At 49.7% G+C, this 24,540-nt stretch overlaps 1 protein-coding gene across 1 annotated transcript in view; it reads right to left on the reverse strand.

Annotated features, from left to right (window-relative positions):
• Positions 1-20,433, reverse strand: part of LOC138429745 (uncharacterized) — a 170,747-nt gene extending 150,314 nt beyond the window's left edge. Inside the window, exons 1-8 of the mRNA XM_069571470.1 lie at positions 20,367-20,433; positions 15,684-15,737; positions 14,243-14,403; positions 10,096-10,166; positions 7,490-7,655; positions 7,277-7,411; positions 6,202-6,391; positions 4,438-4,568 (exon numbers count right to left, since the gene is read on the reverse strand). Coding sequence (XP_069427571.1) covers positions 4,438-4,568; positions 6,202-6,391; positions 7,277-7,411; positions 7,490-7,655; positions 10,096-10,166; positions 14,243-14,403; positions 15,684-15,737; positions 20,367-20,433 — 975 coding nt within the window. The remainder of the gene's footprint in view (positions 1-4,437; positions 4,569-6,201; positions 6,392-7,276; positions 7,412-7,489; positions 7,656-10,095; positions 10,167-14,242; positions 14,404-15,683; positions 15,738-20,366) is intronic.
• Between the last annotated feature and the right edge of the window lie 4,107 nt (positions 20,434-24,540).

The raw sequence follows: 24,540 nt of genomic DNA on the forward strand, positions 1-24,540 counted from the left end.
GCCCCCCCAGGCTCCTCTGTCCACAAGACTCTCTGGGTGAGAATCCTGGAGTGGTCGCCACTCCCTTCTCCAGGGGATCTTCCCGACACAGGGATCGAACCCATGTCTCCTGCATTGCAGGCAGATTCTTTACCAGCTGAGCCATCAACATGGCTGCAGAGAAGGTGGGAACTCCAGTATCTCCCACAGCTTCACAGACCCAAAGAGATGAGGCTGCTCATATGGGTTTCTTTCCACTGAATCCCAAGAGCCTGGCACACAGGCTGGGCCATTTTTATATTTTAGTTTAACAAGCATTTATTGGGCACCTACTATGTGCCAGGCACACCTGGGCCAGGGACACGGGGGTGAAAAGGAGAGATGGCGTGTATATTCGTGGACTTTATGCTCTAATAAAAGCTCAGTGACTTAGTGGGAAAGAATCCACCTGCAATTCAGGAGACTTGTAGGAGATGGGGTTTCAATCGCTGGGTCAGGAAGATCCCCTGGAGAAGCATATGACAACCCACTCCAGTATTCCTGCCTGGGAAATCCCATGGACAGAGATGCCTGACAGTCTACAGTCAATGGGGTCGCAAGAGAGTCAGACACAACTGAGCAACTAAATAACATGTTACAATGATCGTAATTATTATAACGAGTCCTACCTTATTTCACAAAGTTTCTGATATTTCCAACTAAAAAAATTTGTGAACGTTTTTCAGAATTATGAACAGTGATAATGGCTAATCGGCAGGGGTTTGCAGCTTTCACCCCTTGTCTACAGGTCTGACCAGCACAGTCACCAAGTCTCCAAACACTCAAGGAAATAAAGGACTCTATTCAGAGCCCACACCTCTCAGGAGTTTCAGGAGATAGTGGGTTTGGGATGCTGGCCCCACATCCTGTCTTCCCTCCTCCGTGCCCCCTCGGTCTCAGATTTGTTGCCTCAGCCCAAACCCAAAGCCACAGAAAGAGTGATGAGGTTCCTGGCTTCCTGCTGGGTTTGGTCAAGGCCAAGAGTGAGTCTTCACCCCACCCAGCCGGGGGTCCACGGCTACAGGGATGGGCTTGCGTCACTCAGGCCTCCTCTGCTCTCAGCGGCTGGGACTGAGTTCCATGCACACAGCTTGACTACAACCGGATGCAAACGGGAAACAGGCCTCGTGGGCCAACCCTCCCTCCAGAGTGTCTGCCCCCAGGGTAGGCAGCATCCCGACTATGTGACTTTTGCTGGTGGAGCTGGTGTGGGTGTGTGGATGTGGGCACTTCAGTCGTGTCCAACTCTTTGTGACTCTATGGACTGTAGCCCGCCAGGCTTCTCTGTCCATGGGATTCTCCAGCCAAGAATGCTGGAGTGGGTCGCCATGCCCTCCTCAGCAACATCGATGTACAACAGTAATAACAACAATGGCTGCTTTGCGTGGAGCCTCCACTGTGGGCCAGGCACGTTACAGGCATCACTTCATCTGACCTTGACCCTACAAGGGGCCGTGACTCTCCTCACTTAACAGAGCACTTAAGGCAGGTGACAGCAGCCACAGGGCTACTAAGTGGCAGAGCTGAGACTTGAACCCACGCTCTTAACCAGCATCCTGTACTCAAGGCCCTGGAGAGGGGAGATAAAAAGCCCCAATTGACAGTTCCCGTGGTATCAGTACCCCCACTGTGGCCGTTACCAGCAGCCCAGGTGCCATCGCTGAAGGCGGACGTGCAGTCGCTGCACAGAAGCAAGCCACTGCACCCTGTTTCTAAGCCACAGTGGACGCCAGTGACCACCAGCGCAAAGATTAAAATGCAGAGAAATAACTAGCAGACGATGATACTGAGTACTCATTACCTTCGTTTTGAATATGGTTCATTTTCACTGTAAATGGGTATAACAGTCCTTTGTTGTTGTTTTAATTTTTTTCTAATATTTTTATTTATTTCACTACACCAGATCTTAGTTGCAGCATGCGGGATCTTTGATCTTCACTATGACATGCAGGTTCTTTAGTTACAGTATGTGGGATCTAGTTCCCTGATCAGGGATCGAAACCTGGTCCCCTGCATTGGGAGTGCAGTGTCTTAGCCACTGGACCACAAGGGAAGTTCCCAGTCCTTTGTTTAATTGGAGTATTGTTGCTTCCCTGGTGGCTCAGAGGGTAATCCACCTGCAATGCAGGAGACCTAGGTTCAATCCCTGGGTTGGGAAGATTCCCCTGGAGGAGGGCATGGCAATCCCCTCCAGGATTCTTGCCTGGAGAATCCCCATGGACAGAGGAGCCTGGTGGGCTACAGTTCATGGGGGTCGCAGAGTCAGACACAACTGAAGCGAGTTAGCTCCAGCAGCCGTCTAGGTCACCACAGACCACTGATAAAGTTCCCCATGCTATACAGTAGGCTCTCATTAGAGTATAACTTCATCTCTGGTGATGCCTGCTTAGCAACCAACCTGCAGGATGTCCAGAGGCTAACCATCAGCTCTGGCAAGTCTGTACAAGCCAGCCTGGCACACCACCGTCCACACGTGGCTGTACACAGTCGATGCTGAGTCAGTGTCTGTGATGTGGGTGCTCTATTCTGAGTACCCCAGATGGTGGTCAGGAGCTGTGCCCTCCTCAGGCGTCCTCCCTGGCAGCCTGGGGGCGCGGGGGCACTGACCTGCCCACCTTCTCTCCCCACCCTCTCCTTCACTCCACCAGGCTCTTGGCCACCCCAGGCCTCTGCCCCCCACATCGAAATCCCCGGGGCCTCTCTGCAGAGGGTCAGGCTGGGGAATTTGCTCTCTATTGAGTCCCAAGCCCAGGTTTTGTTTCCAAACCGAAAAACCCATCTTGTCTCCTGCCCACCAACAATGGCGTGGGGCAGAGGCATTCCCAGCCGAAGCCCACGGGCCATCCCCCTGGTAACCGGTGGGCCCTCCCCCGGGGAGAGGGATGCGAAGCACTCTGATGTGCACTCAGGCATCCCCAAGAAGCTGTGTTCAGGAACAAAGTCCTCAGCAACTCACCCCAGCCCAGGGGACCTCCCTGGTGGGAACAATTTGCTTCCTTGTTAGTGCTATAAAGACAGGACAGCCACCCCGCGCCCTCTGGGGCCAGCACTGCCAGGCTGCAGGAGGGGAGACAGGCCCGCGACATGCCTGGCCCTGAGCTGCCTCTGCGGGGGAAATGCCCGGTCAGGGGGCCGGGGGTGAGGCTCTGGGGCCAGATGGAAGGAGGCAGGTTGGAACACAGGAGGCAGAGCAGTGGCTCTCAGTGGGGGGGGTGAGCGTGCTCCCCAGGGAACCCAGGTAACATCTGGAGACACTGGGTTACTGTGACAGGATTGGAGGTGATGCTGACACTGGTGGGCAGAGGTCAGGGAGGCGGCTAAGCATCCGACAGTGCATGGGGCGTCCCAAGGGGTCAGGAGGCCAGGATGCCTGGGCGAACAGCCAGTTGTCACCCTCTAGCCACAGGCATGGAGCACCACCTCACGGGGCTGAGGGCCCTCTCCTTTGGGCTGCTCTCTGACCCCCACAGAGCCCCCCAGGTCAGGGGTTCCAGAGAGCAATGAGCTGGGGCCTTGGCTCCCGGTCCCCGAAACAGTAAAGAGCAGCTGCAAGCGTGTCTCTGCTATGCACACGCAAAATGTACAATGTGTGTCTGTGCCTATGAGTCTTCAATACATACATATATATAGTCTATATTTACTGACTACATGTTCAATATAGTTTATACAAATTCAATGTATTCCGGTTTTTCGGCCACCGTGCAGCTTGTGGAATCTTAGTACCCCAATCAGGGATCGAATTCAGGTCCTCAGCAGTGAAAGTGCAGAGTCTTAACGGCTGGACTGCCAGGGAAGTCTCAGTACATTCTTGTGTGTGTGTATTCGTTGTTGCTTAGTCACTAAGTCATGTCTGATTCTTTTGTGACCCCATGGACTACAGCCCACCAGACTCTCCTCTCCGTGGGATTATCCTGGCAAGAATACTGGAGTGGGTTGCCATTTTTCCCTCCAGACTGTGTGTGGGCTGGGGTGGGTATGTGGGGTGTGTGTGTGTGTTGCCACTTCATCCTCCAGATTGTGTGTGTGTGTGGGGGGGGGTGTGCGTGTGCAGTGTGTGTATGTGTGTGTGTGTGTGTGTGTCCTGAGAGATCTCTAGGACAGGCCAGGTCCAGAAGGTTAGTCTGGGGCCCAAAAGGCCCATGTGCCCACAGACAGACTGATGAGAAGGAGGCCTCCTCCAGGCTCTTACCCAATCAGCACTAGGTCAGGTTTGCACACACCTGACCTAGAGTTCTTCCTAGAACTCTAGTTGCTAGAGTTCTTCCTCTTGCTTTCACAACCAGGCACAGCTGTGCAGTGCATAACCCGCCCAACAGCACACAGCAGCACTAATATTGAGTATTCTACCAAGTAGACCTTAAAGGATCTGGTAGGAAGAAGAGGCTGTCCCAGGGCCCCAGGGCTGGAGAAGCCACTTACCTCAAAGCTTGTGGCCCGAGCCAGGCACAGCCTCCTCACTGATGCAGCCCCTGTGGCCACCGTAGCCTGGGATGGGGTCTCCTCCCACTCGTACAACAAGCTGCTCGGGGCTAAGTCTCCACCGTGTGAATCTGAGGTGAGAAGGTCTTGGCAGGGATGACCGCATTGGGGGAAATGTCAGAGTGAGTGGAAGGAGGCCTGGGAGCCACACCCACACCGGCCAAGGCTTCCTCCAGTATGTTTCTGGCAACAGGGGAGGGGAACACATCCAAGAAAATCATGCCAGCATTACTGCTGACAGCGAAAGATGGTCCATGCGCCCATCAGTAAGCAACGGGCCCAATAAGGGGACCCCCAAAACCCTCTGGGGATTGCCAGAGGACACATGGAAACCTCCTCCAGCAAGAGAAAGAAATGAAACTGATACATGCTACAACATGGATGAACCTTGGGAAGACAGGTTCATCCCACAGGAAAAACCTATGGGAAGTGAAAGAAGCCAGTTATAAAAAAAGGTCACACACTATCTCATTCTATTTATACAAACTGTCCAGGATGGGAAAATCTGGAGATAGAAAGCAGATTCGTGGTTGCCAGGAATTGGGGGAACAGGAGGTGATGGCCAAAGGGTGCAAGGTTTCTTCTGGGGTGACGAAAATGTCATAAAGTTGATTCTGATGATGGATGGACAACTCTGACCCTTAGAAGCCACTGAATTATTTACTTTAAATGCATGAACTACACAGTATGTGAATTACATCTCAATGACACCTGTTTAAAAAAAAATGAAAAGCTCATTCAACTCAATGGTCAACCTACAGGCAGGTCCTGAAACTAGATGCCCCAGTCATGGCCAGCATCTGTGTTTGAGGGAGCCTCGGGGGGCAGGTCAGCCTAGGATCTCAGCCTGTGCTCCACGGAACCAAACGGAATGCTGGGAAGACCCAGGGCTTCAGTCCCCATCTGCTGGCTTCTCCCTGGGCTGGTGCAGGCAGCAAGTCTGTTCTCTGAGACAAACCTGATTATCCACCAGGGCTGTAGAAAAGACCCCACAGGCCCAAGTCCCAGCTCTGCCTCTCATTAGCTGTGACTTCAGACACGTCATTTTTACCTCTTGGCCTTCAGTGAAAAAAATATAACTAAAACAACAGTAACTTCCTAATGGGGTCATGATGAGAATTAAATTAAATAATCCACATAAAGCACTCAGCACAGATACTGGCCCACAGTAAATCCTTCCAAACTGTCAGCAGTAAGAATTAACCATCCTTATTTCCTGATTCAGGGAGACAGCCATTTTTTTCACCGTAGAAAAAATATATATCTCTTTCCCTCAGATGCATGCCTTGCTTTGTTTCTCTCTGTACAAAGCTCATAGAAGGGAACCATGCACCAGGGGATGCTCTATGTTGTCAGGAACTTTCCAGAAAATCAGGAAACCTGAGTCAGCTCGCCCCCAAAATGGTCAAGTCGTAGGGTCATCAGGGGTAAGGTAGATTCTCCCACAAAAGTTGGGAACCAGAAGATGCCATCTCCCCTGAGAACAGCCCAGAGAGGAAGCCAAGACCAAGCCTGAGAGCCATGTGAGCCGACAGAAACTTCTAGAAAAAGAGGCCAACCCTGACAATGGGCACTTTCAGAAGGTGTTCAAGGGTGTCCAGACAGGAACACAGCAGTGGAGCCTCTGCTTGCTGGAGCCCCTCTGGTCAGAGGAGACTGGGAGGCTCACCTAAGGGTCCAGGGGCCACCCCCCCCCACCCCTACCCCCATCACCTGTGACAGCAGGGTCCTGGGGTACCTCCTGCTGCAGGGAGAGCGAGGAAAAGGTCCACATCAGCACAGCACTTGCCTCCCTGGAGAGGGGCCCCGCAGTGTCCAGCTGCGTGCAGGAGGCCTCCCGCAGCACACCAGCCTGCAAACTCTGGACGCAGGTCAGATGGGAGGCCAGGCCAGACTGCTGGACCATGTGGGGAAGAGGCAGAGGCTCAGGCAGGCCTTGGGAGTAAGGGAACCCCCCGTAACCCTCAAATTGGTAGCAACAGGCAAGGCTGGGGGAAGCCCACTGGGGACTACCTTGGAGCTTCAGGATCCCCCTCCCCATAGACAGAGGTGGGAGACCAAGTGAGGCAAGAAAGAGCAGTCACAGGTCACCCCAAGGAGAGGAAGGATAAAGCCTCAATTGGAAAATGAAGAAAGCCGGCGCCTGCAGCCGCTTCTAGATGCTGAGACTCTGTATTAGTCATGTTAACAGTGATCACCTCCTATCCTTATATAGATGCCTACTGTTTACACTGTGGTGTTGGAGAATACTCTTGAGAGTCCCTTGGACTGCAAGGAGATCCAACCAGCCCATTCTGTAGGAAATCAGTCCTGACTGTTCATTGGAAGGACTGAGGCTAAAGCTGAAACTCCAATACTTTGGCCATCTGATGCGAAGAGTTGACTCATTTGAAAAGACCCTGATGCTGGGAAAGATTGAAGGCAGGAGGAGAAGGGGACAACAGAGGATGAGATGGTTGGGTGGCATCACCAACTCAATGGACATTAGTTTGAGCAAACTCGAGAGTTGGTAATGGATAGGGAGGCCTGGTGTACTCCATGGGGTGTGGTGCATGGGGTTCCAAAGAGTTGGACACAACTGAGCAACTGAACTGAACTGTTTACACAACACTTTCATCTGCAGGGAACCATGAAGGAGAGAAAAGGAGAAGGGAGAGAGAAGGAGAGGGGAAGACGAGGGACGGGAAAGTGGCGGAGCCTTAGAGGGTGGGGGAGAGGAGGATGAGAGATGAGGAAGTGGGGGAGGGGAAGGACAGAGCCCGGCTCTCACCTCCTCGGCGTTGGCGGCGGGCAGGGCCTGCGAGCGCAGGGAGGCGCGCACCCTGCGCAGAGAGCACCGCGCCAGGGCCTTGGTCTTGTGCAGCCTGCTTCCGAGTTGCTGGTACGTGGTGGGACACCTGCCCAGGATGTCCACCTGGGCGAGTGGGACCCAGTCAGCGCCCTGCTCCCCATCACTCCATCACCCACCCGGCTCTCAAGACTCAGAACTCACCTCCTCCACGGTGTGGGGGTCACGGACACCCGGATGACCCTGCAGGAGGCTCAGCACCGCTCGCTTCACGTTCAGGGCCCAGCGCGGCTCGGCTCGGGCAGGGCACAGGCGGACCACGCGCCCCGCTTGCAGGACGAAGCGCAGTGGCGCCCGGCCCAGGACAGCGCTGCGTGGGGGCGGGCATCAGGGAGGCCCATCTAAGGCCCCAGGCCACCTCTTCTCTGCCACCACAACCTTGCCCCTCCAGCGTGGGCCGCTCCCATAGGTCAGTCCCTTAGGAAGCACCCAGCTATCCCCAAACCCCGCTCAAATGGCCTGGCTTCCTAACTCAGCTCAGCTCTCCAGCCAGGTCTCAACGAAACCTCACAAAAGACAGCCAAGTCCATGCTTGAAGCTACTCCCAGCCTTGCCGCCACCTGAATAAAATGGGTGAACCCAGCTTGAAAAAAAAGAAAAAGCTGAGCTTCCCAGGGCGTCCTGCATTGCAAAACTTCTCATTTTCCCAGCCCATTCACATTATATATTCAGGAAGGAATCTGAGGCTCTGAGCGATAAGGTGACTTGTTCAGGGCCACAGCTGGGATTTGAACCCAGGCAGGATGGCTCTGGGGTCACCGGTCTCAGACACCCTGAGCTGGAAGTTGTGGAGCCCTGCACCAAGGTCAGAGAAAGCAGTGGCAACCCACTCCAGCACTCTTGCCTGGAAAATCCCATGGACAGAGGAGCCTGGTAGGCTGCAGTCCAATGGGGTCGCTAAGAGTCAGACACGACTGAGTGACTTCACTTTCACTTTTCACTTCCATGCATTGGAGAAGGAAATGGCAACCCACTCCAGTGTTCTTGCCTGGAGAATCCCAGGGACGGGGGAGCCTGGTGGGCTGCCGTCTATGGGGTTGCACTCAGTCGGACACGACTGAAGCGACTTAGCAGCAGCAGCAGCAGCACCATGGTCACAGGTTAAAAATCTCTGGAACTGACCAAACCCCATAGCAACTGTTGCCATGAGCCTCCAGATCTAACCCTGACCCCCTATTAGGTAAAATACCAACTTTATTACCCACCCTATAGCATCCTAACCAATCACATAATGCCACCCTTCCAGTAGGAATTTTCTGTCTTGAGGCTCTAAAAAAGTGGCTGCTCGCCTGCAAAAAGGTTCGGCTCTCCCTTGAGCCAGCCTGCTGTTCTATCAGGGTCTCCCACTCTGCTAAACTTTATTCTCCTCTCATTCTGCCTGGTGTCTGGAAATTCTTTTCCATCCCGCACACGGACCACGGCAGAAGCGACTTAGGCTCCAGCACTGTAGAAAGGAGGAAACAAGGCCCAGAGAGGGAGAGCGACCGGAGAGGATCACACAGCAAGTCTGGGAGGAGCTGGGTCCAGAATTGAGCCCAGTGCTCTTCCCGTCGCCCCTCACCTGACCCAGACCAGGAGCCTGTGTCTGGTATGGCCTGGTGAGGGAGAGGATAGGGCAGGTTGGGGGCGAGGGCTTGGGGAGTACTCCTCTTTGTGTGGGGAGCGTTGAAGAAGGAGGTGCCCCATGATGAAGGGGAAACTGGCAAAGCCCCAAACCCCACCAACCAGCCAGTAAGCAGAACTTTGGGGGACACAAGTGTCCCTACTGAACTTCCCCAGGGAGGTCACTGACCCCTCCCCAGCTCCACGTGGAGTCTGCCCCTGCCCCCCACCCACCGTGGCAGCCCCTAGGGCCTCAGGCCTCAAGAGAAATGCTAATGGCTCCCGCCCCTTCTAGAATAACTAATGTCAGTCTGGTCTCTCCAGGAGCTGACAGCCCTGCGCGCACTGACTTAGCATTTCTGATGAGACTCCCCAGGGACAATAGCCCTCCCTGCCCCCTCGGAGAGGACCCCTCTAAGCTTTTCAGTGGGGATCCATTTGCCCCTGGCAGCTCCCCCATCCCTGTATCCCTGCACAAAGGCTTTATTATTTTTTTTTAACAAATGAATTTGCAATCAAAAAGGAAGAGGAATCTGCAGAGATGGGCTTGTCTTCAGACTGGGGGCTGGACCGAGCTTTGTGGCCAGGAAACCACTGTCAGGAGTCCCTGGGAAACACGCCAAGGGAGAATTCCAGGCTTGGCTGGGTCACCAAGGGGAGCTTGGCTGGGGAAGGGAGAAAGAAGCTATGGGTCTCCAGGAAAATCCCCCATCTCAGCATGGGGGAGGAGAAGGGCAGGCCTCAATGGGTGCCCAGTGTCTTCCAGAATGTTCTTAAGGATGAAGCCCAGAGGGTGCTGTGCAAACATAAAATCTGGACATGCTGAGAGTGACGGCCAGGTAAATATGGGGCAAGAGTTCTTCATCCAGATAAGGGAAGGCCATCCGAAGCTCTTTGGAGCCACTCAAGGCTCCCACATCACAATAACCCCTAGTGGTCCTCATCAGTGGCCTGGGTGTTTACAAGGTCAAAACAAAGATGGAATCCTCTTTGAACTTTGATCCAAAATGGCCTTTCTCTGCTGTAGAGGGGTTACCCTAATTGGATTCTTTCAATACAGTCTGGCACACCCAGTGCCCAGTGGCCATCGGAAAAGGGAGCCGGGCTCACATATGCAGCCCCAGGGGGAGCAAGGCCCAGTGTCTTACCTCAGACTCTCTGACTGCTTCAGAACTTCCACCTTGGACCCCAGGATGGATGTCAGCTGGAAGTGCTGGAGCTGAAGCAGGAGGCGCTGAGTTGGTGACCTCTCCTGGGATATTCCAGGACCACACCAGCACCCCCTCCCCCCCACCTAAAGTAGTTCTGGGCCCCCTCGTGATTCATGCTGGTGAGGGAGGGGTAGGCAGGGAGATCCGCCCCTTGAGCAGAAGGTTCTAATGTCAGGTGGTAGCTGTTGAATATCTCCAGGGTAAATAATTTAAACAGTCAGGCCCCTCTGCTCCCCACTCACTGTACAGAAAGTTCTCATTAGCTTCTTCCGCATTGCAGGTAGATTCTTTACCAGCTGAACCACCAGGGAAGCCCAAGAATACTGGAGTGGGTAGCCTATCCCTTTCTCCAGGGAATCTTCCCGACCCAGGGCTCGAACCTGGGTGTCCTGCATTGCAGGCAGATTCTTTACCAGCTGAGCTACCAGGGAAGCCCCATTAGTTTCTCATTTTTCCCCAAAAGGCCCTGGAAGTTTGACTGAGAGATTCATATGGCTACGCAGTATAAACAAAAATAAACTAGGATTGCAAAGCAAACAAAAAATGCTTTGTCACCATGAATAAAAGACTTGGACGTCCCCAAATCACCATGGTTTCACACATGTGTGTACTTATTGCTAAAGAAGATGGACTCTCTAAAGATGGAAAATAAAATCACCCCTAACACCTGCATCCCGGGCTTCCCTGGTGGCTTAGTGCTAAGGAGTCTGCCTGCCAATGCAGGAGATGTGGGTTGATCCCTAGGTCAGGAAGATTCCACAAGCTACGGAGCAACTAAGCCTGCGCACCACAACTATTGGGCCTGTGCTCTAGAGCCCGGGAGTGGCAACTGCTGAGGCCTGAGCACCCTCGAGCCCATGCTTCACAACAAGAGAAGCCACTGAAATGAGAAGCCTGCACACCACAACTGGACAGTAGCCCTTCAGTCACAACAGAAAAAGAGCCCAGGCAGCAGCGAAGAACCAGAATAGCCAAAAGCAAAACAGTTTCTAAAACCCTGCATCCCTAAGCTGACTGATTTCACTTTTATTATTATTATTATTATTAGCGCAGTTTTAGGTCCATAGCAATACTGAGAGGAAGGTACAGAAATTTCCCATGTACCCCCTGACTTCTGCATTATCAACATCCCCCACCAGAGTGGGACATTACTCACAACTGCCAATCCTATACTAATACATAACCACCACCCGAAGCCCCTGATAAAAATGAGGGTTCCTAGTCTATAGATTTAGACAAACGTATGACGACATGTGTCTGTCATTATAGTATTGCATAGTTTCACTGCCCCGTGACTTCATGTTTTCAGAGTAACTAATCCTGGCCTTCCCTGGTGGTCCAGAGAGTGTGAATCCACCTTGCAATGCAGGGGACACCAGTTTGATCCCTGGTCTGGGAAGATCACACGTGTCGTGGAGCAACTAAGCCCGTGTGCCACAACTACTGAGCCCAGAGCCCATGCTTAGACTCCGAGAGCAGCAACTGCTGACGCCCACGTGCCTCAGAGCCCGTGCTCTGAAATGAGAGAAGCCATGGCAATGAGAAACCCAAGCACCGCAGCTAGAGAGAGCCCACTCGTGACGACAAAGACCCAGCATAGCCAATAAATGAACTATATGTATGTCATTTAAGGGGCACAGTGCTTCTGCTTAGGATGATGAAAACATTCCAGGGGTGGAGGGTGGTGATGGTTACACAACAGGAGCATACATATTGCTATTGAATTGTACACTTGAAATGGTTATGATGATAAATTTTATATCATGTATATTTTACCATGATCAAAAAAATCAAAATAAAAAATAAGAAGAAACCGGGCACAAAAGAGAACATCCTGCATGATTCCATTAAAGAGAGGTTCAAAGACGAACAAAACTAATCCATGGTGCTGGAACTCAAGGGAGCCTTTGGGAGAAGGGACCAGAAGAGAGAAAGAGGGAGGTTATGGGAGTTTCTTGATCTGGAGGTGGCTACACAGGAGTGTTCAATCTGTGAAATTCATTGTCCTGAATACTTACATTCACCCTTTTCCTACAAAAATATACTTAATGGATTGCCTAAGTGGCTCTAAATTTTCCATTTATGACACAATTTTTTTTTTTTTTTTGGCCACACTATGTGGCTTTGGGGATCTTAGTTCCCTGACAAGGGATCAAACCTGTGCCTCCCTGCAGTGGAAGCATGGCGTCCTAAATACTGGACTACCAGGGAATTCACTATGCCACGAGTCTCTGAAATGAGCCCCATCTGTCTACCTTTGTCAGCATTCAACAGTATCTATTTTTTTTTATGCTAAAAACAAAGCAAACAAACAAATTTGCAGCAGTACACAATTTGCATTGTGAAGACTGTAGAAAAAACAACCCCTACAGTTTTGATGGACATGAAAGGACAGCAAAGTGACAATTCTGACCAAAACCAATATTTTGGATAGTTTAAGAAGTCAGAGGCAGCTCAGAGCCACCTCACAAAAGACTCCATCCTGTGGTCTACATGAAAGCATAACAAAGCAGTTTTGAGAAACTCTCATCAGCAAGCACTCCAGTCAGTTCAAAAACCCCTTACAAATGACAAATGGGACATAAGACTTTAGTGGAAACCAGGCAGCCATTTATGCAGAGTAGGAAGTTTTGTCCAGGAAACACATGAGCTTCATCAGAAAGAGACCAGAGAAGAGTTAGGCATTTCTGCTTGCAAGAACATGAGAAAGCTTCAGGAAAATCTTGATGAAAAAGAAACCTACAACCACCAAGAGAATCTAGCTCATAATTCCACTTTGACATAACCCAGTGCCACAGACCTCATTCTACAATGCTCCACTTAATTGCACTTCCCAGATACTGCCTTTTTTTTTTTTCAAATTGAATGTTTGTGGCAACACTGCATTGAGCAAGTCTATCAGTTTTTCCAAGAGCATTTGTTCATTTCATGTCTGTGTTACATTTTAGTGGTTTTAACAATATTTCAAACTTTTTCATTATATTTGTTAGCATGGTCTATGATCAGTGATCTTTAATCTTACTACTACATCTCCCTGAATGCTCAGATGATAACTAGCTTTTTTCAACAATATTTTTTAGTTACATACTTTTTATAGACATCAAGCTATTGCACACTTAATAAACTACAATTTAGTATAAACATAACTTTGATATACACTGGGAAACCAAAAAATTAGTGTGACTCACTTTATTTCAATATTTGTTTTATTTCAGTGACCTGGAATTAAACTTGCAATATTTCTGTGGTATGCCTGTACAGAGATGCCCAGGGCAGGCCTGGAGTCCCCAACTGGGTCTGAGCTGTCCGTCATAGTCTGCTCCTTTGCCTACAAAGCCTTGATTTGGTTTGATTTTGCTCACCCCTGGGACCTACAATTTCCCAGTTGTGACCCTCCATTTATGATTTTTCCAGTAGTCATGTATGGATGTGAGAGTTGGGCCATAAAGAAAGCTGAATGCCAAAGAATTGATGCTTTTGAACTGTGGTGTTGGAGAAGACTCTTGAGAGTCCCTTGGACTGCAAGAAGATCCAACCAGTCATCCTAAAGGAAATTAGTCCTGAATATTCATTGGAAGGACTGATGCTGAAGCTGAAGCTCCAATACTTCAGCTGACTCATTAGAAAAGAATTCACTCATTAGAAAAGACCCTGGTGCTTGGAAAGATTGAAGGCAGGAGGAGAAGGGGACGACAGAGGATGAGATGGTTGGCGGCATCACCGACTCGATGGACATGAGTTTGAGTAAGTTCTGAGAGTTGGTGATGGACAGGGAAGCCTGGTGTGCTGCAGTCCATGGGTCGCAAAGAGTTGGACACAACTTAGCAACTCAACTGAACTGATTCTCCCAAGGACATAGCTTGATCCCATCCTGTGGCTATACCTGCTCCAAGGAATACCCTTCACTCCTTTAATCTCCACTCCTCCCCACACTGGATCTACCCTGGCACCCTCTACAACCAAAACAGTGCCACATTCTGATATTACTCTAGAGCCCTCACTTGAATTTGGTTTCAGGGGCTATGGCTTCCCCATGGCCCTCCCCCATGTCACCGTGACCCCATGGTTACTCAGTGATACTCACCTGTAAGGCCATCTGGCAAGGGCCAAGCACATTGAGGGTAACCAAGCCTTGCAGACCAAGGCCACTTCCCTCCACCTGGGACCCCTGCAGGCTGGTGCTGGTGTTAGTGGAAAAGTGATAGATGTATCTGGTGCCCATGGGGAGGTGAGGATCAGCTGACCCTGGAGGGCAGAGAGAGGGCACATGGTGTCACCTTGACAATCTGACACCTTCTGAGACTCAGCTCCACCTGGACTACTTAGGCATCCTAACTGTCACCTTCCCTTCTCATCTAGCCAGTGAGCTTCCTGCTCCCAGCTCAGGGGAAGGCTGCAGACCCCAAGAGAGTGAAGAAGAAAATGAAGATAATCACAAGGAGTGCTTAATCAATGTTACCTAGTGTTTCGCATGCTTGGCCTTCTTCTAAACACTCCAGAGTTTCTCAGCCTCCGTGGTATCAATATTTTGATATCATATAATTCTGTTGTGGGGGCTATTCTGTGCATTATGGGATGCTCAACAGCATCTCCAGACGCCAGTGGCACGCCCCAGTTGGGACAAGCAAAAATGTCCCCAGACTTTGCAAAATGTCCCTGGTAGATACAGTCATCCTGGTTGAGAACCACTGATCTATTTTATATTAGCTTTTGGAAGCCTCATAACAACTTTGAAGTGGGTAATCTTATTTTCTCCATCTTACAGAGTTGGAAACCAAGGCTCACAGCAGGAATCCAAACCTTGGCTGTCTGATGATTCCTCACCTTGCCTTGGTAGATATCAGCAGGGACAGGGGGGTGGACTGGATAAAGTTCCCTGATCTTTTCAGAACACAACGCTGAAAAACTGGCTAGTCTGGAGGTATGGAGATAGTGGGGAGGTGGGGGAGGTACGCTGGGATAGATCGGATCTAGAGAGCAGAGAGTCTGTGATTCCCGAACCTTCTATTTAGACCACAGACCAACTGCGAAACACCATTAAAGTATTAATTATGACAGCTCATCCTTCTCCTGGGCTTTGAAATTGAATGAACACATTCATGTTCATTTCTTTGTGCTCAAAATATAACCACATCTCACATTCCAAAAATGCTTCCTTCTAAGCCATTTGCCCCCAGTTTCTCTCATCTACTCCACCCCAAGATGCAAATAGAATCACTTGGCTGGAGATTTTACTCCACCTGGGGACCACAGAGTATGAGGGAAAGCCCCAGGGCTTTAGGGCTGGGATGGTTTAAGGACATTTTAACCTGAGTGTGTGATTTGCTTCTCTAAATGCTGATGACTGGTTGGCCTTTGCAGAACCAGTCTTGCTCTTCCCCACTGGTCTCCCTGGGAATGTGGCTGAGGCCCTCAGGGGTTGTCCCTAATTAGACCTGGCCATGATCAGCTTCGCCTCCTCAAACCCCTGCCCCGCCCTGTCTTGAGTTCACCAGAAGTGTGATAAGGTCTCCAGAGAGACTCACCTGTGCAGGAAGTCATGCAGGAGGCCGCCTGCCCCACCAGCGAGTCTGGCATTTCTGAAATCACAAATCGGATGGAACCAGGACAAGGCCAGGAGGAGACGTGCAACAGCCCCCTCCCATGAGCCACTGACCTGCTCTGGAAAGAGGACATTAAAGGGGCCAGGGGGACAAAAAGAGATAATCCCCGCTCTCTTCTCTCGAGCAGAGCTGGGAGTAACCTCCATGCACCCTCCAGCCGCCCCACTCTTCCCCATCTTGGGTACTAATACCACTGCCCTCCCACTGCTCGAGCTGGTAACCTGGAAGCCGTGCTTCCCCTTCTCTCTCATCATCACCCCAAGCCCCACGTGTCGGCAAGTGCTGCCAATTCCATCAGGTCTCCATCCCCCCTCCCTCCGTCAGCTCATCCCTCCCTCCCTCCAGTCACCTCTCTGTGGACCCCTCCCTCCCTCCAGCCATCTGTCTGTCTCTCTCTCCCTCTATCCACCCATCCGTCTCTCCTTTCATTCATCTGTCTGTCTCTCTCTGTCCATCTTTCTATCCATCTATCCATCCCTCTCTCCCTTACTCCATCCTTCTCTCTCCATTCATGTCTCCACCCCCACAGCCATCGCTCCAGGCAAAGCCTCATCTTCTCTCACCTAGACCACTGCAGCAGCCTTCCAACTGTTCCCTGTGTCCACGGTTCATTCCCAACAGTTACAGTCATGTTTTAAAACCCTTAATCTAATCACATCATTCCCTGAGTAAGAGCTCCCAAGTCTCTCCCCAACCACTGCAACCCACATGCATTCATAATAAAATCCTTCCCAAGCCAGCCAGCCTCTGTCTGCCCCTTTGGCCGTATCTCACCCCACTCGACCTCCAGCCATGCTGGTCCTTCTCCAGCTCAAGGCCTTTGCACACACTGCGCCCTCTGGTCTCAACACTTCCTCCAGTTCTCATGTCCTACGCTCCTTCAGGCCCCAGCGTAAGCGTGTCTCCCTGTCCAGAGTAAACCCCCCCTTGTCAGTCCCTATCTTAGCATCCTGTTCTCTTCACAATGCTTATAAAAATGTTAATGATTTCACTATCTTAGTCATCGTCATCAAAATTGTATCCCCGAGTGCCTGGTTCCCAGTCGATACTGGAATGAATAAATGAATGTATACAAGTAGCATAAGGCACTTATCATGTGCCAAGCGCTGTTCCAAACAAGTTATGTATTCAGCGCCTTCAATCCTGACAGTTCCCTGCCGTGGGTGCGATTATTACTCCCGTTTCACGGAGGCCCAGAGACTCAGACACAGTGAGCAGAGGAGCCAGGGTTTGGACCCAGGCATCCTGAGTCCACAGCCTCAACCACTACATTGTCACGAAGGAATAAGTGAGTGAATAAAGGGCTGGGTGAACCAACAAAGGCAAGCCCGAAAGACCGCGGCGGTGAAGGATGGGATCTGGCTCAGCATCCTGGTCGATCTCATAATGCCTCATTCACCCACCGTCCAAGCTGCAGAACAGCGAGTGTGCGAGCAGAACGGCCAGGGGCCTCCTCCGGCTGCCGAGGACGCTCCGCAGGGGCCCTCAGACCTCTTCCCTGGAAGGGCCAGCATCTCTCCATCCGCCCGTCCCAACCATCACCGGAAGACTCCCCATTTCCACCTACTATCTCTCCTCATTTGTCCTTTCCTCCAGCCACATGCCTGGCATTTCCTGGACATCATCCATATCCTTTCAGAACAGCCTTAGCCAGGGGTCCATCTGCAGCCGTTTTCATAGAATGACTTTCCAATAAGAGCATTTCTATTCTCGAAACCACCCCACTGTGCCTCAACTGGTAATCATGACATGTGCCAGCCTGTTTTTAATCCCTTAAGAAAAATATAGTTTCCCAAAATGGGGGGAAAGTGCATTTTATGCCATTTCATTTAAACCTTTGCAATAATAGAAAATGGTAGGGTATTTGGCAGAGTTTTCGCTTCCCTGAATGTTTTGGCTCATCCAACAAAATACTCTTTGCATTAAAGTAGAATATCAATGGATAAAACCACATTTCAAAGACATTTAACTCAATCAATTTCCCTGCCAACTTGCCTTCAACTCTTTGATCACTTGAACCCTGGGCTCCAAATTAAACATGTTCGTGCATAACCATTAAACTCCCAGTTGCGCACAGATCCAGCATTCAGCTTCTTTGTTTTGTTTTTTTTTTTGACTTCTTTTTTTTTTAGCTTCTTTGTTCCACCGATAACCTCTGCATCAGCTTTTTCTGCCCAGCTATGCCAAGAGCAGTGATGCCTGCAAGCCTGGGTATACCACGAGCTCCCAGGAAGAAGGGGTGTTCAGAGAGCAGTCTGCTTGAACCAAGTCTGTCTCCCTTCCATTTTTCAAGCACTTACAAAGACCTATCTAAAGCTTTAAAAAAAAGTTTCTGAAGAACAAAGACCATTCAATTATCCTACTAAACGTATCAACCAAGAAGGGGGAAACGTTGAAAACTGGGGAGTGATAAATCTTTCCAGCACTTCTAGAGAGAGACTGGAAATGGACTGAAATTGATGTCATCTCTACTACTGAGGAATGAAATTGAAACTCATTTCAGCCTTCTCAGAAGTCAGGTCTGATTCCCATTCATTTATTTACCCAGCCAGCACAGACTCACTAAACACCAACTGTGTGAGAGGCAAATAGGTGAAAACACAATGAGTAAAACAGTTGTGACGGGACCTGCACTGTCTGGGACGTATCTGCCAGCCACACGCGGCTAGTGGACATCTGAAATGTAGCTGGTGCTATGAAGAAGCCTTTCATTTTATGTTATTTTAATAAAATTTAAAACCTATGCTCAAGTCAATTATTGCAAAACTTTTAAATGAAATTTTTAAAATGTTTTAATTGGAGGATTATTGCTTTCCAACGTTGGCTTCGGCCATACACCAGTGTGAATCAGCCGTGGGTATACACACGCCCCCTCTCTCTTGAACCTCCCTCCCACTCCCCGTGGAAAACTTTAAAAGATGTTTGAAACAACTTAGTATGTGAAAGAATTGGGGATGGGGATTTGAGCTAATTTTTATTAAATGATGGAATCGTCATTCTCCACAAAGCACATTATATAAACCAAAGTGATATAGTACTATGATATAAGCCTAGTGTTTTCAAGAATTCCTTGCATGTTTAGCTCCACTCTCGTCTTATCACATTCTACAGAATACACCATAGTCTTGCCTCATGTCCAAATTTACCTTGTTTGATATAATCTAAGGATCCATGCCTTGACTTTAACCCCTACTCTGTCTTACCCAGAACGGTCGAGATAACTGTTTCATATCTCCCATCTTTACTGTCTCAAATAAGTACTTCTCCACTCAATACTAAAACCTCATCATGCCCCACTCCCAAAGGAAAAAGCATAATGACCTCATTCATCTCTTTCAACTCAAAATTTTAAGATATCTAATAAGAGATCAAGCATTTGCAATGAACATTTAGCATTCAAATGTTCTAACTGTAAAGGACACACTGGATTTCAAAGAACAGAAAATAAAGCTCATTAATAATTTCTATATTTATTACATTTTCTAATGATATTTTATTTTATTTTTTTTCTAATGATATTTTAGATATATTGGGTCAAGTACAATAACTCTGGCCACCTGATGCAAAGAGCTGACTCGTTGGAAAAGACCCTGACGCTGGGAATGATTGAAGGCAAAAGGAGAAGGGGGCGGCAGAGGATGAGATGGTTGGACGGCATCACTGACTCAATGGACATGAATTTGAGCAAATTCTGGGAGACGAGGACAGGGAAGCCTGGCATGCTGCAGTCCACAGGGTAGAAAAGAGTCAGACATGACTTAGCGACTGAACAATTACAATATACTTTTACATTAATTTCAGGACTTCCCTGGTGATCCTAGTGGTTAGGAATCCACCTGCCAATGCAAGAGACACAGGGTGGATCCCTGGTCCATGAAGATTCCGCATGTTGTGGGACAGCTAAACCCACACACCACAGCTACTGAGCCAGTGCCAGCAACAAGAGACGCCTCTGCTAGGAGAATGGACACATACATACGTATGGCTGAGTCCCTGGGCTGTTCACCTGAAACGGCTTCCACAACATTGCTCATCAGCTAAACCCAGTACAAAATTAAAAGTTAAAAAAAAAAAAAGCCCCCACTCACAGCTAGGGAAAGCCCATGCACAGCAATGAAGACCAGGGCAACCAAAATAAATAAAATTTTAAAATTTTTAAAATTAATTTTACCTAACACTTTTTAAATGTGGCTACTTGGACATTTAAAATTACATATTGGCTTGCACTGTATTTTTAGTGGATAGAGCTGTCCTATACCTTCCCACAATAAACAGACAACAAATTAAAGTTCATCTCACATTGTTACCGTGCAGACTGCTAAGCATCCTTGCACACAGGCTTAGGGAGCCTAGAAGTCAGCGTTTCCTCACTTAGGATTTCTAATCTGGACTCTGGATTCCAGAGGATGTTGATGGAAGATGGGAGTGAGAGAGAGATGAGGGCCCACTTGTAACCTCTCCTTCCTTCTCCCCCTATGAAAGGTAAAACCAAGGATGTGCAGAAGGGCCAGTAAACAGGCATCAGCCTATAAAAACACCACCCCAAGTGGATCTGGGCTGCCGCCCCTTCGCCCCGACAGAATAGGGTTGAGCAGCTTTACTTACTCCCTGCAGTCACTCGCGCCAGCACCCAGAACAGGACCAGACCAAGGAAGCCCAGGGGCGCTGGCATTGCTGCTGGCCCGAGGGAGCCCCACACCACCAGCCTCTCTCTGCAGGGTAACTCCGAACAGCCCAGAAAGGAGCCTTGTCTCCCGAAGGAGGGGGTTCACCTTCAATCCACTCTCCCAGCAAGCAGAAGATGGAAAGGGGAGGAGGGGGCTTCCAGGGCAAAGACCCAGCCAATCAGAAGCCTCTAAAAAAGTTCTTAGCCCCAGGAGGGAAGGAGGGGGGGGGGGGCTTCTGATCAGTGAGGGGGAAAAAAAATCCCTTTTCTGTCTAGGAAAAAAAAAAAGATTTGCCCCTTCAAGTCTTGTAAACAGAGCTCTTGGGGCAGAAGGCAGCGTAGCATGGTTGGCCCTTTTTTGTGTGTGGGCTAATGGATAGGACATAACATTGATCATTTGAGCTATTCGAAAGTGGTAATTTGGTGGCACTGAGTATATTCGTGACATTATGCAACCATTACCACCATGCTGAGTTCTGAGGTCTGATTTGGGGTTTGCTATTCCCAGGACTTAGTTAGGGTGGGCAAAGTAAACAGAAGGGCCAGCCTGGCCTCAGAAATGGCTCTCAGCAGCTGAGGGTCTTATTTCCATGCTTCAGGCCCAAGGCGTCCCTCCTGCACACATGAGGACCACCAGCAGAGAAGCAGGGCAAGTCTTCTGGGAAGCCTGAGGACCCACTCACATGTACCCCCAGGCTCCCTGCCATCCACCCGCACCCTTGGTTTTGGGGCTGCAGGCAGCCAAGCTCCTCAGCTACCGCCTCTTTCAGCCCCGGCAGGTCTCATGGACTAGCCCCTCTTATGCACCTGTTTCCACAGTAAGTGTGCTTTCCTTTCCTTTTTTTTTTTTTTCTTTTTTGGCTGCAACTCATGACATGCGACACGCAGGGAACTTCCCTAACCAGGGATCGAACACGTGCCCCCTGCAGTGGAAGCACAGAGTCTTAACCACTAGACCACCAGGGAAGCCCCACACGTGCTTTTTTTTACAAACCCCTTTGAGATGGGTGGCAGGATGGTAGAGAATCCGTCTGCCAATGCAGGAGATACAGGTTCAATCGCTGGGCTGGGAAGATCCCCTGCAGAAGGAAATGGCAACCCACTCCAGTATTCTTGCCTGGAGAATCCCACGGACAGAAGAGCCTGGTCAGCTATGGTCCTTGCGGTTGCAAAGAGACACGACTGAGAACACATGCATTGAGACAGGTCATACAATTCTCCCATTGAAGGTCCACAGTTCAGTAGTTCTGGTATACCCACAGGCTTGTACAGCCAATACCAGAGCCAATTTTAGACCATTTTCCTCACCGTAGGAGATACCCCCACCCCCACAAGCAGTCATTCTTCGTTTCCGTCACCCCAGTCCCTGGTCCCCAGTGGTCTGCTTCCTGTCTCCATGGATTTGGGACACTTCCTAGAAATGGAATCATTCAACCCGCGGCATGCTGTGTCTGGCTTCTTTCACTGGGCACCACGTTTTCAAGGTTGAGCCATGTACTAGCCTGTGTCAGTATTTCATTCCTTTTTATAGCTGAATATTGTTCCATCAACCAGTCCATTGTGAAGGAGATCAGCCCTGGGATTTCTTTGGAAGGAATGATGCTAAAGCTGAAACTCCAGTACTTTGGCCACCTCATGTGAAGAGGTGACTCATTGGAAAAGACTCTGATGCTGGGAGGGATTGGGGGCAGGAGGAGAAGGGGACGACAGAGGATGAGATGGCTGGATGGCATCACGGACTCGATGGACATGAATCTGAGTAAACTCCGGGAGATGGTGATGGACAGGGAGGCCTGGCGTGCTGCGATTCATGGGGTTGCAAAGTCAGACACGACTGAGCGACTGATCTGAACTGATTTTTCCATCGAATGGGTAAAGCACATTTGTTTGTTCATTCACCTCCTAACTGTTAAACGTAGCTTTCTTAAATGAAGACCAACTCGACTGACACGTTATGTTCTATGGAAATAACCGATTATGCTTTTAGACTTGGGCCATTTACTTTTTAAATTGTATTCATTTATTTATGGCTGTGCTGGACCCTTGTGGCTGTGGGGCTTTTCTCTAGCTGCAGTGAGCAGAGCTCCTCTCTAGCTGTGGTGTGCGGGCTTCTCTTGTTTCTGAACACAGGCTCTAGGTGGGCAGGCTTCAGGAGCCGCCACTCACAGGCTGTACAGCACAGACCCAACAGGTGTGGTGCACGGGCTTAGTTGCTGTGAGGAATGTGGGATCTTCCTGGACCAGGGATCAAACCCGTGTCCCCTGCATTGGCAGGCGGATTCCGTGCCACTGAGCCGCCAGGGAAGCCCGAGTCATTTTCTTTTATATTTTGAAACCAGTAATTTCACCTTCCCTTCCTGCAGCTCAAGCATTTGTACTGCCTGAGCACAGAAACTCCCAGCACACAGGGCTGAAGACTGAAACGGCCCCTGAGCATACAGCTGCCTGGGGCCCCATGATGTGTTATGGGCAGGGGGTGCTACTAAATACTGTCAGAAAAAGCAGAAAACGATATCCGACTGGGCTGGCCTGGGTGAGCTAAAATTCTTGAAGGGAAATGAGATGCACACGCAAAAAACATGAAATGTACTAAGGAGAGCCCTGGTCAGGGAATCACTGGGAACAGCTTATGGAGGAGAGATGTCCCAGGACTTCGAAGACTTGATAGTAATATTGTTAGAAAACTGTATACTTGTGACTGGGCAAGAAATAAGTCCTGGAACCTAATACACAGCACAGTGTTTACAGACAACAAAATGATATTGTAAACACTGAACTTGCTAAGAGTCTAGATCTGAATTTTCCCCAACACTATAAGAAATACATTATATATGCTGCAAGAGAGCTGTTAACTAAGGCTACAGTGGCAACAGTATTGCGGTATAAATGTATCAGACTAATGGGTCACATGCCTTAAGCTCATCTAGTGTCAAGTGTCAAATATATCTCAATTTTTTAAAAACCTGAGTGACTTCACTTTTCCCTTTCATGCATTGGAGAAGGAAATGGCGACCCACTCCAGTGTTCTTGCCTGGAGAAACCCAGGGACAGCGGAGCCTGGCGGGCTGCCGTCTGTGGGGTCGCACAGAGTTGGACACGACTGAAGCGACTTAGCAGCAGCAGCAGCAGTACAGGTACAAGGCAAAACACTCATTGAATATTAACTCATTCAGTCAAACCTTCCCACCGCTTACCCCCACCAACAACCCACCAGGTTGAACTAGCAGCATCCCATTGTACAGACAAAAAGAAGAGACACAGAGAGGTTAAGTCGCTTGCCCAAAGTCACACAGCTTCTGAGGATTTTAACCCAGGGTTGCTCCAGGGTCCCTAAGCTTTTAACTTGGACAGCTTTGCTCAGTGGTTGTCACTTTCTCCATCTTCTCCTCCAGGAGACTCTGGTCTCTGCCCACACGTCTAGATTCCTTCCCCTTTCACAGTCAGGAATCTGAAAGAAAACCTTACAGGGACTTCCCTGGTGGTCCAGTGGCTAAGATTCCGTGCTACCAATACAGGGGGTCTAGGGAACTAGACCCCACATGCCTCAACAAGAGTTTGCATGTTTGCTGTAACTAAAGATCCTGAGTGCGGTATCTAAGACCTGGTGCAGCCAAATAAACGCGGATTACTTTTTTAAAAAGCAAAGTTAAAAAAAAAAAAACAGTTCAACTTTCTATATGATGTTTCTCAATTAACATAACAGCATCACAGTACAGGCCTGGAAAACGAGAACTTGCTAAGTGGTGTGGGAGGAGGCAGCTCTCCCGCTTTCTCTCCCCAGGACATTCTGATGACCATTTGGGTTTGCCATCACCCAGGCTACTGGAATTGACCAGGGTAGGGCTCCCAGCATCTCTGGCCTCGCTTCCCCATGTCCATCATTACCGGACAAAAACACGAGGCACTGGTTGGATGGAGCACCAGGATTCAAGGATCTGACTCACCATCAGCCTCTCCTAGACAAGACTTCCTACCTCCTCATCCTCCCACCGAAAACTAAGCTGCTTCCTCCTTGAAAGAATTTGCAGGATTGGGGTGGCAAAGAACTGGAGGAGAGCTTCTAGTACTGAAATAAGACAGAGGATAAAATAAGGCCCATCACTCCCAAGTCAG

This window comes from Ovis canadensis, chromosome 24 (genome assembly GCF_042477335.2).
Source record: "Ovis canadensis isolate MfBH-ARS-UI-01 breed Bighorn chromosome 24, ARS-UI_OviCan_v2, whole genome shotgun sequence".
NCBI lineage: Eukaryota > Metazoa > Chordata > Mammalia > Artiodactyla > Bovidae > Ovis > Ovis canadensis.